The sequence below is a fragment of the Eretmochelys imbricata genome, chromosome 7, assembly GCF_965152235.1.
Source record: "Eretmochelys imbricata isolate rEreImb1 chromosome 7, rEreImb1.hap1, whole genome shotgun sequence".
NCBI classification, from domain to species: Eukaryota; Metazoa; Chordata; order Testudines; family Cheloniidae; genus Eretmochelys; species Eretmochelys imbricata.
In genome coordinates this window covers 29,157,158-29,173,566 of record NC_135578.1, presented here as the reverse complement: position 1 = coordinate 29,173,566, position 16,409 = coordinate 29,157,158, and the positions used below count along the sequence as shown (strand labels likewise).

Below are 16,409 nucleotides of genomic sequence, written 5' to 3'. Positions count from 1 at the left end.
GATTGATTTTTGTGTCACTGACAAGAGCATTATCAATGTTTACAAAAAAGAAAAACACATATAACTGTTTCTAAAATACCACATGCTGCCAAAAAGGGGCCTGAACCAACTCCCTGGCTCTGAACACCTGTGAACTTTGGAGAGGTTTTGGATCTGGCTTCACTAGCTGGCATCTATCTTTATAAAAGATATGAAACAAAACCACTCATGCAAACAGTGAAACTATGGGTCTATATCTGGGCAACACCAAATCTAGTTTGGATCTGGAATTTGCAGCTCAGGTACATCACTCAATACAACTTCCTTTCTCACCAAGGAATAATAAAAATGGAGGAGAGAAAAAAGGGTAATTCCTTCTGCTGGGCCAACTTCCCTTTGGCCCTTTTTTTATGGCCCCCTAGTTCATCATTTCATCTTTTTCCATTGAATAAAGGTACAAAGATCTTAGTGAACAACCATAAAAAGGTAACCAAATGTAATCAAATTACTCACTGCTCTCTTAAATATTCTACATAGCATCCTTTCATCTGCAGCTGATCTTGACACTCACATCATCCGCTCTGACACTAAAGTCATTGTGTCACATTAGTATTGCTTCAGGATCACCCTGTCTCTTCTTAACCAGATTTTGTGAGGCCGGGAAACAGCCTCTCTGGCAGCAATTTCATTTATTAGACACAAAGCTGGTGAAGTCTGTAGTTTTATACCTAAAATATTTTCAGCTTCCATCATTATTTTTTCCCAGTGCTCATGAATAACATTTAATTCATTAAACATGTGCAGCCAACCACAGGATTTTTGCAGACAGTCCAAAATGATAGGTTAACCAGAAGCCATATTTTGTAATTGAAACAATGACAACAGGAAATGTTAAAATTTTCCCTTATCCATAAGAAATTTCATGTACTATCTTGGGATAATGTTCAAAACGTCTTGGGTCATCATACAAGAGCTGCATGAAAACTGTCACCAAAAGAAGCCACATCTATAGTACATTTGTGATTGTTTCATGACAATTCAGATTTTAGTCTCCAGTTTAACATCTTGCTGACATGCAGATCAAATCTCCACGGAGGGAAAAAAAAAGCTCTTCATAGTGATTCTGTCTTTTGTGACTCTCTCATAAGGCCTATATAAGAGCCTCGGGTATAATAGAACTAGTAATCTTTTATGAGGTCAAAACCTTTAAATCACATTGCTCTATCTATAAAGAGAGAAGGCTATGAATAGCATAGGCGTGAACATTCCTTTTATTAATTGTTAAGTATCAACTCTTTGTGTGGTGCTTTACCAGCCACAAAAATTAAGGCAGTCCCTGCCCAAAATGACGACCACATGAAACAAAAAGGCAAGTGCTCAAAATGGAGATAGGAGCTATTGTTGGAAGACATCAAACAGAAAATTACATATGCATCGCTGATTGGCAAAAAGCTTTCAGGAGCCAGCCCACGCCAGTCCACGTGGTAGAACACAATGGTTCGAGCTAGTCAAAACATTTTTGCAAAATGGTTTTTCATTGAAAGATGTGGCTTTGCTGAAGCCAAAACATTTTGTGGTGGTATATCGATTTTTGGATAGGAACAGGAAGGTTTCTGAGGTCCCAGGTGGACTCTAGTTACTAAGAGAGGAGAGACCCAGACTGAAATTCTGACTATTCAAATCTGAAAACAGGATGTTTCAAGACAATTCTGTTTTAGGGAAATGTTTGAACGCTTTTGGTTTTGTATGAAATCAAATTCCAAAACCTCGAAAACTGTTATGAAGTGGAATTGTTCTCCAGCTCTAATAACAATACAGTGTCAGCAATGGGGCAAGACCAGTTTGCTGTGAAAGCTATCAGGCTTTGCTTTTCACTCCACAGCTACTCAAAACCTCTAAGGGGCACCACAAAATGTTTGTGGCGGGGGTGGGGGAGGTGCTGGAAAAGGGCAGGAGGTTTGGGGGTTTTGGGGTTTTTTTTGCAAAACAGGTAAAAAGGAGATCTCCTTCCCTGTTCCCCATCCTTGGGCCCAGTGGTAAGAATTTTTCATATGGCTCTGATAGTGAAGATTTATTAACACTTATTTGATCACCAGGGCAATTTACAGAGCAGGCTGCCAATGGGGATGGTAGCAGGATATGTGCTGCAGATAGTTCATGTATTAACATATATTAGAACCTATAATGTTGGGGCAGATTTTTATTTTATTTTACTTATGTGAATTGCCGCCCACGTTATAGCACCTTTATAAATTCTATGAAATTCTGTAAAATTGGCAAACCTTTCCAGTATCCTTATGAACGTTTTGCAAAGACAAAACTATAATTTTTTACCCATATTTAGCTATCCCTCTGAATGCCTCAGTAAATTAATCTTTGACCAGTTTTACTGTCTCTGAAAACAAACCAGCAACATAATCTGGAAGTCCCCCACCCCTTTTTTAATAGTTAAAAAATATAAACAATCTGTTTCTATCAGTAGCTGAACATTACAGTATGTCCAAAGAAGGTCAGAAAAGATGTAGTTTTCTGTTTTTGCTTCAGATAGAGATTGCCTTCATAAATTACCCAGGGTTTCAAATCCAGCATGGCTTACTGAGATAAACTACTAAATATGCACAGGTGGGTTGGTCCAGCAGATATCTGATCAGAAAATGCTGTTTTAAAAAAGCTGCTATATTCATCAGTCTTCCTTATATTGCACTATATCATGCTGTGTTAGCCCAAAACACAGTAACGCAGCCCCATAAACTAGACCTGGCCTGTAGAAAGTGTCTGGCTGAAAGAAGAAGAGGCTTTAATCGTAAACCAAGCACAATATTATCCATAATACTCTTGAGTATATTACACAGACACACACATATATATAATTGATGTGCCCTGCTAATCCTCTAGAGATAAAGCAGTGGGAGCGATGAGCTGATCAGATATGAGGGACTGAGGATTTAAGGTATGCAGTAGCCCTGGGGGAGAGGCAGAAGAACAGAAAACAGTTATCTGAGCACACATGATGGAGAAATGAATAAAAAATATGTTACTATAACAATATCAGGATGTTTGCCATGTTTTCATTGGCTTTAATGGTTCATTTAATTTGCAATGTAAGTGGTGGGATTCAAATGCTGCCTGCAAAAGCTCTCTGATGAGGAAGAAAAGAGAGCCTGATCCTAAACCCAGAACAGACTATTATTCACCGGGATTCTTTGTAGAATATATATGAGGGGACAGATTCACTTGCCTGCTCTGTTACCTTTATAAAGGGAATGGAGATCCAGCTAACACAGAGTCAGAGTAGCTGCCTCCGAGGCCTCACTCCCAACAGGCTTAATTGCAGGATCCTGTTGTGGGCAGGGAAGGGTAGTCCCCAGCTGATGACCCCCTTCCTTACAACTGAACTGAGCACGGTAGAGAACCTGGCTTCAGAGCTTTAATCTGCATTTGACATATTATGAGTCAGACCCCCGGCTGGTATAAACCAGTGTAGCTAGACTGGATTTCAATGAAGCAACACCAGTATACATCAGCTGGGAATTTGGCCCAATAGAGAATGGCAGGTCTAGACTATCTGGTGTGGTACATTAAAAAGGCATGTAAAATACATATATTCAGGAATTAACACAACACATCAAACCAGATGTCTATCCTGCCTCTGACTGCGGTCTTTCCCTTTTACCTCAGGATTGCCCGTCTTTTGCTCACAACTTGTGTGCAAAGCAGAAAGTTCCCAGCCGAGTGGGCCCTATAAGGAAAATTCTGCAGCCCACACTCTCCTGGGTCAAAAACTGCCTAGTGGAATGGAGAGGGAAGAGATATCAGGGAACTGGTTACAGCTCCCTAATTCTCAAACTGCTCTGGCCCCAACATAAGTTAAAATAGCCTAGGGGCTGTGCCAACACACACTAACACGCTCCAGGCCCCAGTTGAGAATTAACAGAGTCAGTGCTGGCAGGCTATACCCTGCCCCCAACATGCTCCCTCCCATCCACTACACTGGGAGGAGGGGCAGTTGATGCATGAACTGGTTAAACCACTTCATACCATCTGATAGCTCCCCTAAACTGGGGTGATTCTCAGCTGTCCAGTTAGAGTCAGGCGAGTCCACTTTAAGCCACCTGAGTTGTGCAAAGAGGCAGGCTCAAGGGTTGAGAATTTTGCCTGTATCTTCTCTCGCATGCTGGATACTGGCCTGTGCATGGTTCCTTTTGCTTTTGAACAATGAAGGCTGTTCTTTAACTGGTTTTCTGTTTTAGGCTGCTAGGTGTGTACTAAAGAACTGTGACCTAGCATTCGCAATTGTCAGCGAATAATTGATTTTTTTGAAGAAACCAGTGTTAATTAGCAATAACATGTAATTTATTTTGGTGATAGAAATCACTCATGTATTGAGAACCTAACCAAATAGACCGATTTAACAATCTTCTCTGCAGTCTTATGACTATGTAAATTTTTTCACTGCTGAGGTCAGACTTCAGGATTCCAGATCCTTTTCACAGTGGAGGGTGTGTGTGTAGCTAGATAGATACAGATGTGGTGAGCATGCATGTGCACGTGTGTTAGTAGGAAAATAATACTGTTAAATGGCACAGAATTAAGCATGTGCAAGGGTTTAAAAGCGAACAGCAACTTGAGCTAAAAGCCATAGAGGATGAATGTTTTATCTTTACAAGATCTGCTTATGGACTTGATTCTGCAAGGTGCTGAGTACCTTTGATTTTAGCAGGAATTGTAGGTGCTCAGCATCTTGCAGGACTGGATCCTGTAATAAGAATTAATGGATCCCAAGAGATATCTCTCCAAACCTGAGAAGCAAAGCCACAAATGCTTCACAGTACAATCCAATAAATGCAGGTTTTGGCTTCCCTGATCATGAGGATTAGTGAAAGATGACAGGAACTGAAAGCGGCTTACTGTTTTTTACTACTGTCATGAGAAGGAAAAGCAAAGTGAACCATTGTAGATTAGTTGTCATAAAGCTGCTAGCATCCTGAGCTACTGTACCAAAGCAGAGCTGTCCCTTGCCTTTTCTTGCAGAATGCATATTTCAGATACTGAAGACCTGCATCCCTCCCAACTGTTCTTCCCCTTATGATTTGTTTAATTAATTTATTGTTGACTTTAAGAGTGTCATACAATGGCCTGCGAGTCTGTGTGTTTAGACAGAAGAATACAATAGGATATTCTACCATTCTCTTTTAAAATGGCAGTCAAGTATTAGTCCATATCCAGGAAATGACAATAACAAGCCAAATAGTGCAATCCTTACTCACTTAGGCCCAGATTTTTAAAGGTATTCAGGCACTGCTGCACTCAACATTGCAACATTGCAACTCCTGATTTAGGAGCCTAAATCCCATCAACAGCCAACGGGATTTTGGCTAAGTCCCTAAACGCTTTTTAGTAATGAAATTTAAGCTCCTGAATCAGTTAGGCATTGCAATGCTGAACTCAGCAACACCAAAATACCTTTAAAAATCTGGGCCTTTGGCAAAACTACCACTGACTTGTATCAAAAATTTGTCTGCACAATGGGAGTTTTGTTTATTTGCCCCCAACAGCGAATGCACCTTGCTATCTTTTTGCGAATGGTTCTGCATTTTGTAGCTTACGCGTTTAAAAATATCTGTCATCTAACAAAAAGCAGCAAACAAAAGAAGGGAAGCATGGAAGGTACAACAGTATTCCAGCAAGACTGTAAATCGTTTCAGCCTTATTCTTATTTCTTGATAAAGTCAATACTGATCTGTAAAATAACGGTTGCTTATCAGCTACTGCAGCTGAGAAAAAACATGTCAGAGTTTCCACGCTGAAATTAGCTTGGGAGTGAATGGGTTCTACTGAAATAATTTATCCCAAATATTAAGAGCTGAATCTTGTGCTCCTTAGTCTATATGGAAAAATAATGGGAGTCTTGCCTGAGGAAGGTGAGCAGAAATTAACACTAGATACTTAACCAAAAGCATCCAGTTCTCTTTGATTTAGCTCTTAGGCTAGAAATCTTGTGATGTTGGGCTCTCTCTTGGAATTTCAGGACTTTCCCAGTTCTGACAGGATGGGAACAGCCAAATCAATTGTTTTTTGGTGTTTTATCTTCCTGGTGACACCAAAACCAGGAAGTGTACAGCTATGTGACTTCAGATTTTTAAAAGCTCAAAGTTTCAATCCAAACCAATTGGTCCATCCTTAGCTGAAACTCAGAAGTCGAGATGTAGTTCACCTGTATAATCTGAGTAATTTAAAACTAAATTTAAAACTAAACCAGACTAAAGCACTGGCTAATATACTGCAGGGAACAATCTTGCATTGGCAGAGACGGGACTGGATGACCTAATAAATCTTGTCCACCTCTGTTTTATGCTGTTCTAGGATTTTATGGCATATACAAAAATTGTAATAATTTTACGTGTCACATAGGAGATAAACCCACATCCTTATCAGCTGAAATACTGTTACCTTTACTTCTTTATCTTATATAATCAAAGATTTTACGTTGATCTCAATAGTAAAAAATGGAAGAAACTACCAGCCATATATTCCAAGTTGTCTCACATTTTGGCCAGTGGAAATAGAAGTTAAGAAGAAACCTGGAGTCTTTTTCTCCCCAAGTCTACAAACTCAAATGCATCATCTGATCACAGGAAAATAGCAAAGAGCCTCTTGTCAGTCTTTGTACAGAGCAGAGCTGTTCATGGCTTTGAAGAACAAGCTTACCTTTGGTCTTCCGGGACAAAGGAAGAGTAACCATAAAATCTCTGTGCACATGTTCTCTTGGCTTCTAAGGTACCAACATACTTCAGCACCTGCCTGCAATTCTATCAAAAAGCTCTGAAGTCTCTTCCTTGGGGTGCTGCCACACTAACCTCCAACATGAAATGGTTCCATGCAGAAGATCCACAAAATAGCTACAAACTCCAAATCAGGGAATGATCTGGTGAAACACACGAGGAGTCAGGGCAAAGCCTAAGTACAGCTGTGCATACCCCACACTGGAAAAACAAAGGGCCAGATCCTCAGCTGCACTAGTGCTGTGCATAGCACAGCAGGGGTGATAAGAAACCACCATTATGTCTCCCTCCATCCCGTACCTATGCAATCAGCCCAAGGTGTAGCTTACAGCAGCCTCAGGGCTGCTCTGAGCTGTGTTTGGCTGCAAAAGACCTCAACGGGCTATTCAAGCAGCTGAGGGGGCAACAGAACAGAGGAGCACTCTGACCAAGCTCCCTTTCCCAACCCTGGCATGCCACTCACATTAGGGACCACAAACTGGGGGCAGAGCAGTTACATTGGCTCCTTCCACTAGGAGGTTCCCCAGATAGCCAGTTATATCAGCATTCCAGATGCTTTTTCAGAGCAGTGCAAAGGAACTGGGGAGGCATCGGAGGAGAGGACAGTGAATATCTGCCCACCAGTATAAATGCTAACAATAAGTTTACGCTGCTCCAAGTAGCATTAACTTGTTCCTGGCAAAAATTCAGAGAGTGATATGGAAAAGGTAAATGTGTTTGTGGATGTTTAATCACACAAGCACTGGGGCCAGGGAAAGATGTCATCTCAGCTTTGGCAAAGGTACCTGGAACAGTCTCCCTCACCTTTTCACACACTATGCCCTTTATTGCAGACTCTTCCTTCCATAGATATGTCTAGTAGTGCAGTGCTCTGCATCTTCCCCAGCATGGTTTTTGCAATACTTTGATCTCTTTGGTGTGTGGCTCTAGCCATGCCTGCTGCTAGTAATACACATTTTTTCTTGTGACTGAATGGTATAATACATACTAACGTACATAGCTCAGGTTTAAAGTACCTTTTTGAGGATCTTAGCCCACTGCGCAATATTTTATCACAAAGGAGAACGTAGGACACTCTGCTGGAGTCTATTTTGGGTCAAGGTGAGAAAATGTGCCAGAAAAACCTACACTCAGAAACCTGGGGAGGTAGCATCATAGAAAGTGGAGCATGTTTGAACTTCACTGCTGGGAATTTTGAGGAGCTGTAACTCCCTTTGAGTTAAAAATCTTTTTAAAGAAGTTAGACTGTCTAGATGAACATCTTTTAACTTTTCTTTAGCCTTTTCTCATTAACATATTAATGCAAACAGACACTTTGCATCACTTTTCTCATGGACGGCAAAAGGGATGCCTGAGGGAGTTTGTCTCCATAGATCATTATCACCAGCTTCTCATTTGTGGTCTGGAAGTTTACAGTGAAGACACGCCACTTGTGCAATATGAAAAATGATCACCAGTAGTATGAAAGAGGAAAAAAAATCTTGCACAGTACAACAGTTGGCCTGGGGGAAACTCAGTTTGTCACCAGCACTCTGCATATATCATTTCTCCTACAAATATCCCCACATAAATAATGTGGTCTCATTTTAAATTAAGTGTCTCACATAAAGATATAATTTAGAATTATATGACAACTAGTCCATGATAATTAACTTTTGGTTGACTATCCAAACCACTAGTGCAGATTTAAAGACTGTGTCAGAGTCAGCTAATTCAATGAACATTTTTATGACAATGAATTGGTATTTAACTATGATGAAATTCACGCGGAAAAGGGAACGGAACCATTCAGTAGCCCCAGACCCTGGCCCAGGGGATAGATTTCACCTCACCAACTTTTACACACACATACTCGCACATGCATACATGTGCACACATACACACACAGAGTTTGCTAGCCTGAAACAGACATTAATTACAGCAACAAAATGTATTACTGTCAACACAGGTATTCTACATTAATAAATATAAATTGTTGTTTAAAACATTTACTGAGGCCTGCCATAAGTGCAATAAGATGGGCTGGTTTGATAGCCTACAGGTAAGTGCTATATGCTACCAAGCAATTAAATTAATTCAAGGCCAGATTCACCCTGGTGGAACCAGATTTCTGGGGTGAAATCCAGGCTCAGTGAAGTCAATGGGAGTTTTGCCATTGATTTCAGGGGGTTCAGGATTTCACCCATGGGCCACACTGGCACAAGGTCTGAGCCACCAATGGACAAGTCACCAACAAGCCATGTTTCAGTTGTGGGCCCAAAGCAAAGCCCCAAAACTGACCTGACACTCTAGGGGAAGGGAGCAGAGCCAGACAATTTTGCAAAAGTCAATGAGCATAAATGCAGAGCAATACAATCTGTGTTTACACATAGCTCTTAATTCTCAATACATATTTCCTAGAACTTGGTTATTTTTCATATGAATGGTTCTAATAAATCTAATGGATGGTTAAACGTATGTAGTAGACATAATGTAAAGCATTACCAAAAAATGCTGGACTGAATGTGTCTGATCATTTCTATCAGTATGCTAAAATCAGATCATCAATATAGCCTGTTAGAACCACACAAGCAAATTAAATCAGTGCAGCGTGGCATTCTTGAGGACAAGCTGAATTGTGAACAGAAAGGACGGGATTTCCAAGAGCCCTCAGCACTTGGCTAACTCTGCTCCCATTAAAGTCAATGGTAAAACTCCCTAAATATTTTAGGGCCAGATCCTGCATCAGGATCCACTAGCATCAACCCTCACTGAAGCTAAAGGGACTCTGCACAGCTGCTGGGACCCATGCTGTCAGATTACATTGCAGAATTGGAGCTTTAGTTTGTGCCTTAAATCTTTTTTCAACATGTAGGTATTCTATTCCACTAACTCATTGTGCAAGGAAAAATGAGATTTTCCATTTTCTGCCAGGTTAATCTGTAGCTGTCAGGAGATTATTTCATTTTAATAACATAGATCTTTGAATCTGATATTACAATGAAGATGTATTCCTTTCCCCTTTAAAGTGATACTCTCATTTCACATGTCTATTAATCTAAGCGTTTCTTAGATGCCCCCCACCACATTGTAAATAAATATGACACACACACACACACACACACACACACACACAAAGAAGATGACTTCAAACTTTTTACCATAATTTAATTCCATTCCATTATATTTAAAGTTCAATAAAATCCTTTCTGGAGCAGCCTACTTAAAAAGGCTAGTTATTGCAGCCAGCTTGCCCTGCATGGGTTGGCTTAAAAACATGGTGCATTCCTCTTATGTTTGTTTCTTTGAAATACTTGCACAGATCAAACATACCAGTATTGCATATCCAAAAGTGTATAACAAAGTGAGTAAAGTGAACTCGCTGGGCCTTTTGCCTGAGTAAGGACCGCAAGATCAGGTCCTTAATTAGTACTTCCATGCAATAGCTCAGCATGTTGTTAAACTCATTGAGGTATGCTTTGTGTCCCAATAATAGACAATATGGTCTAGTGTACGCAATCTGTTAAACGTAATGCAAACCAAGGCAATGGTTGCTGATACCGAATATTTAATCAAAACTATCATAACAGGCAGAGATTTAGGAATAGAATTTTTCCTCTAAAGGCAACGTCATTTATTACTATGATTATTGTAAATGGAATCACAGCTCTGTAAAACATCTTGCTAGTGAACATGCTTTACAAGTCCCAAGCAAGCAGCTCGCATTTTTCTTTCTAACTGAATTATGTCGATATTCCACCTTATCTTTTTCAAAGCTTTTACTCTGAATAGAGTCTTGACAGCTTTTCAATACAATTACACCAACGTACATGAACCTTTCCAGCCATCACTACCACTAAAAGGCTATTATGAAATGATTACCATGGAATTGCAGCTACATTAGGGCCAAGTCATCTGCAGAGACTCACTTAATTTAAACCTCTTTCACTTATCTGGAAAACTTTGAGAAGGTGGTGGCTGGTTAGAAGGGATGGATTAATTCTTACAGGAATGAATCCTTCACCCATTGAAGTCAGTGGCAAAAGGCTCACTGAGTTCAGCGGTGCAAGCTCAACATAATTACCTGCGATAGAAAGAAGGAATTCTGTGTAGGGGGGTGATACCAACAGAAACAGAGATGCACCTTCAAAATGAGTACTCAGGCCTCTCCTCTCAGATTGGCCCAAACTGTAACTCATCTTTGGCTTTGACTGAAAAAGTGCAGGAAGCAAAGCTGATTACTCCAAACTCCCTTCTTAAAAGACCAAGGAGCCTGCATCATGATGTGGTCCTCGCCTGAGAATAAAGGAATTAGTTATTCCTAGGATACCCAGTGCCTTACAGCTCGGTCTAGTACTGTCCTGTGCACTATAATATTGTGACAGGTTTCAGAGGGGTAGCCCTGTCAGTCTGTATCAGCAAAAACAACGAGGAGCCCTTGTGGCACTTTAGAGACTAACCAATTTATTTGGGCATAAGCTTTCCTGGGCTAGGTTAAGTGAAGTGGGTTCTCGCCCAGGAAAGCTTATGACCAAAGAAATGGGTTAGTTTCGAAGGTGCCACAAGGACCGCCCGTTGTTAGAACATGTGTTATGCGGCTGCATTCCCTTAAGGTCCTCTGCCTGCACGAAGCCAGCTTATTTGGTGACCCCGTTTGACACCACTTGCCTCTTTGGAGCTAAGAGTCCCAAATCCAGCAAACTGAGCTATGGCTACAGCAGAGAGTCGGCAAGTCAGTGCCAGTGCAGGCCATTTAAAGGGGTCCGGACTGCTCTCCTCCTCTGGCTTGGAGCCACCACGCAGCTCCGAGTGCAAGTTTACGGTGCATTTCAGATCCGCACTGGAGCTGAAGTCTGACCCCGCTGGGCAAAAGGTGACCCCCCCCCCTCAAAAAACAAACAAACCCCGGAACTGAGAGGCTGCTCCCTGTTTCCTGCAAGTGGGGTGAATCCCCAGCAGTGTGAGCACCCCCGGCCACAGCTCCGACCCTCCCCGCTCCGGCAGTAGCAGCAGCCCGGCTGACTCCCCGGCCCCCACAGCCAGGAGCTGCCGGCACACCGGGCGCAACCAGTCGGCGGGCTCAGCCCCGGGAGCAGCGCTCGGCAGGGCAGCTGCAGCTCCGGCTCCCTTACCTGTGTAGTTCTTCGGGGCATTGCGCCCGTCCTCCCGGGGCCCGCCCGTCCTCGAGACATCCAGCCCGGAGGCGGTGGCCGTTTGCATGGCTGGCGCCCGGGCTGCCCTCCGCGCGCGGCTGGGGTTGAGCCCGGCGAGCTCGTCCCGCAGGTGCAGGGTTCGCCGCCTCCAGCTCCCCGCGGCCCCTCCGAGGCGGAGCGATTCGCTGCCCAGCAGGACACGCGGCGGCCGCCCGGCCGGGCGCCCCCTCCCGCCCCCCGCAGACACACTCACTTCTCCTTCCCCCGGTTCGCGGCTCTCACTTCCCCCCCCCCCCCCGCCGCCTGCGAGCTGCCGCAGCCGGGGGAAACGGGCTGGCACCTGGAGACCTCCCCCCCTCCCACTTCCCCTTCCCGCCGATCTGCAGATCTAGCCGCTTGCCCGGGCTGGAGGAGACGCGTCTCCTTCCATCCTGCCCCTTTGCGCTCCGGGATCCCCGGACCGCTTGGCAGCCAGAGATTTGCAGTCAGCCAGCTCCCCTGCTGCTGGTCTCGCCTGGGCCAGAGGCGCGACACCGGCTCCTCAGCGGCGAGCCCCGGCCAGGCACTTGGGGGGCTGATAAAGGCAGGGGAGAGCCTGGGAACGCAGCTCCCCAAGCGCAGCCCGACCTGCTGGAGACTCGTGGGCACCCACCCCCGCAGGGGCTTGGACGCCTGCTTGCTCCAAGACTTGGCTGTTTGCCCGATGGTGGCTGGCGCGGAACTTCCAGCCGGTGCTGGGACGGCAGGAGGGAGCTCCTGACGATCAGCTGGCGAGGGTGGGACCCCCTCCCCCTTCCTGGAAGTCACCCTTAATCCCTGGCCTTGGCGCTGATAACATAATCCCCAAACGCGGCAGCTGGGGCCTGGGCTGGCTGACCGGCTGGAGGAAGCTAAACCCAGCGGGACTGGGCTGAGGCTGCAGGCAAGTGCCGTCTGCTTCCCCTGGGATACCCTAGTGATGGGGAGAGGGAAGGCCCAGAGGGCGACAGATGGTGGCTACAGGGTGATGGGCATTTCTTGACTCACGAGGGTGCTTCTCACATCTGCAAACACAAATGAGAGGCAAAGGGAAGGTGCAGAAAACGGAGAATGCAGGGCAGGGGCAAGGCACAGCAGCAACACAAAGGTTGTCGGTGTATTTATGCAGGGGGCTTTGCTTTGCAGCCATTACTACTGCGTGTGGCTGCCTTTAACTTCAGCAAGTGTCCCCTTGAGTGGCACCATCCATGCACCCAATACTGCACTACTTGACAACAATGGTCATTACTGAGAGCAGTCCAGTTTCAAGAAGCCCCCTATACCACTGACCTGGAGAACTTCAATCTAAACAGATAAGGTGGACAACGGCTGGGTGTGGGAGGAAGGAAGCACTATTAACACTTTACACACAGGGAACTGAGTTGCAAAGATTAAGTAACTTGCCCCACATGTCCAAGGAGCCTGTCTCCTGAGTTCCAGTCCAGTGCCTTAACCACAAGATCATCTTTCCTAACTTAATGGGCCATCAACCATCTCAATACTACTTACTACTTACAATAGCGTTCAGGGCCATTGCCGGAGAATATTGGAGGATTTTTAAGGATGCAGCTTGACTCATTATTTCAAAGACCTCTTCAGAAGGAACCAAGATTTCCCATCTGTTTCATATCACGATAGCAATAACCTCTAATTGTGCTGCCCTGACAGACTGTGTCATTGTTTCCACTAGCTCTGTTTTCCTAGTGATTATAGATCAGACCCTTGTTTCCCTAAAGATACTCTCAAATCCAAGCTCAAATCAAAACAAGTTTCCATCTGAGAACAATGATTTTGTTTGCCACGTTGTATATATTGAATGTAAGTTTTAAAGCTGGTTTCAGAGTAACAGCTGTGTTAGTCTGTATTCGCAAAAAGAAAAGGAGTACTTGTGGCACCTTAGAGACTAACCAATTTATTTGAGCATAAGCTTTCGTGAGCTACAGCTCACTTCATCAGCACCCTACAAAAGCCCAGTGAAGGAAGGGTGAGATGCCTCAAGTTATTCTTAGTACAGTATAAAGTACCACCCATTAAGACACATTGGCCTAGATTCTCAGCCATGCTGAGACTACTTTGTAACAATCTGCAAGCACAACATGGTTATAAATTCAGCGGGTCCAACAACTGGAAAATTTCCCCATTGCAAGGGTATCCTCATGTGCTGCAGAACCATCTAATTTGTCTGGCATGGTCTGTTCATTGTAAACAAGTCTACTTCTTGCTGATCATGCCATTATATTCTAGGATCCAGATCTGACACCGTATGTGTCACCATATGGTCACAGAAGTTTGTTCTATCATTTTACTAGGCTACGAAGTTAAACTTATTGGACAGACAGTGCCACGATCACTTTACTTTGCATCTGGATGGGCCTTGCCACTGTGCACACCCCATTTAATAGGGCACCAACCCATAACATTCAGTACTTTCACATAACATCTACAACTTTCTCTCTCTCTCTCTCTGTGTCTTTCTTTAAAAAAAATAAAAGATCACAGATGGTTCTTTACTTACTCACATTACTGCCAGTGGACAAGCATGGGGTTTGGTGATCTCTCTGATTTGCTGATGTTGGCATCAGCAGCTGATTTGGAAACGATGTACTTCAGCAGGTTGTGTTGTTTGGCGAGGCAGACGTAGCAGGAACAGCAGGGACAGAAGAGAGCATCGGTCGATATCGCTGAGCATATGGAGCTGGGCCCAGACTAATTGCTGTGGCCATTAACTCTCACTCTGGTGATTTACCGTCTTGTTATTTTTGAGCCAGAGCTTTGTTCCAGAACCACAGTTCATAGCAATGGACTGGAGAGATGAGATTCTACAAAACACCAAACATACCAGCAGTGTAACAAATTCCACTGCCAATATTGTTTTGGCAGCATATAGTGGAGTGAAGTGAAATGGCTACTCAGCCGTAGATATGATATGCTACTGGATATGGACGTTCTTCACTGAAAGTCCACAAAGAATACTGCCTGGTATTTCCACATCTGTAACTAAAATATGTCTAAAACAAAAGATTCATGTGGGTTAGAATGACAGATCAGACTTTGGGGAAATCCTACAGCTTGTGATGCACTGCACTGAAATTCCTTTCCACTCCCTATGGCTACACAACAGAAGCCAAGTACAAACATGCTCTAAAAACCCTTTCAAGATTCTACACTGAATAAAAACATTTGTAATCATCATGATTAGCACTTATGTTACATAGCAACTTCCATCCAGGATCTCAAAGCGCTTCACAAATATTATTTGATTAAGCCTCACACTCCCCCTAAGAGGTAGGCGCAGTCAGTATTAACCAAATTTACAGGTGGGGAAACTGGGCACAGAGAGGTTAAATTATTTACTCAGCTTCAAAGTGGTCACTGGGTAAGCCAGGATCCCGAGACGGAGGTTGTTTTTTTTCTTAATTGGGCCAAACCATTGATGTCTCTGGAAGCTGTAGATGTACAGAAATTCTTGGGATCAGGCCTATAGAGAAGCCCACTGTACCTGGAATAGACTTCTCTCCGGACACCAAAATTAAAGGGATAGTTATCACCTTTGGGTTCCATTGTTTAAGTGATTTAGTGAGGTACCGAGTTGTTTGCTAATATTATACAAAATTAAGACTGTTGCAGCTACCAGGGGAAATGCATTTCAAATCCATAAGCAGGTACCTGTAAGAGGAGGCAATATTGTGTAAGAGGGTCCTTGTGAGTAACATGTTCTGAAAGTGACTAATAGTATTGTATACAGTATTATTGTAGCTGTGTTGAGTCCAGCATATGAGAGACAAGGTGGGTGAGGTAATATCTTTCATTGGACCAACTTCTGAAGAAGAGCTCTATGGAGCTTGAGAAATTGTCCCTTTCACCAGCAGAAGTTGGTCCAATAAAAGATATGACCTTATCCTTGTCTCTCTAATAATACAGTACACATTTGAGTCAAGCTTCAGGGCAGTGATTGCTTCTTAATATGTATTTGTAAAGCCTGTGGCATGGAGTCCCAGTCTTGATGGAGTCCTCTTGGTGCTACTGTAATATCAATAAATAATGTTATGAGCTGGGTGAAACCTTGTTATGGATTGAGTTAAAACCTTATTGAGATTGATGGGTGTGAACACACACTTCAATTAACATAAATGTGTGGGCAAATTAATCACAATCCCCGGCCTAAAACAAAAAGGATTATGTGACACACTCAAGAGTTTTGGACTGTGTGGGCAGAGGGAATTTATGCTGATTATTGTTTTGAGAGAGAGGCAGAGACAGATGGAGTGTGTGTGTATATAAAACACAAAACCAGAGGCAGGCAGACAGCCTGAAGAAATCCAAGCAAATGCTTGCAAGTGCCGTTTGACCCTGAAAGAAACCTAGAGAGAAGTTCTGGATGCTGGCTGAAAAGAAGCTTGGTCCTGTAAGCTGAGGGCTGGTCAATGCTTAAAATTTAGGTCAACATAGCTAGGGTGCTCACGGCATGAAAAATCTACACCCTGACCAATGTAATTAT

The 16,409-nt window shown here is 43.4% G+C and overlaps 1 protein-coding gene across 1 annotated transcript in view; it reads right to left on the bottom strand.

Moving 5' to 3' along the window:
- Positions 1-12,146, bottom strand: part of SUSD3 (sushi domain containing 3) — a 52,435-nt gene extending 40,289 nt beyond the window's left edge. Inside the window, exon 1 of the mRNA XM_077821507.1 lies at positions 11,873-12,146. Within this exon, the coding sequence (XP_077677633.1) occupies positions 11,873-11,960 (88 nt within the window). The 5' untranslated portion in view covers positions 11,961-12,146. The remainder of the gene's footprint in view (positions 1-11,872) is intronic.
- Between the last annotated feature and the right edge of the window lie 4,263 nt (positions 12,147-16,409).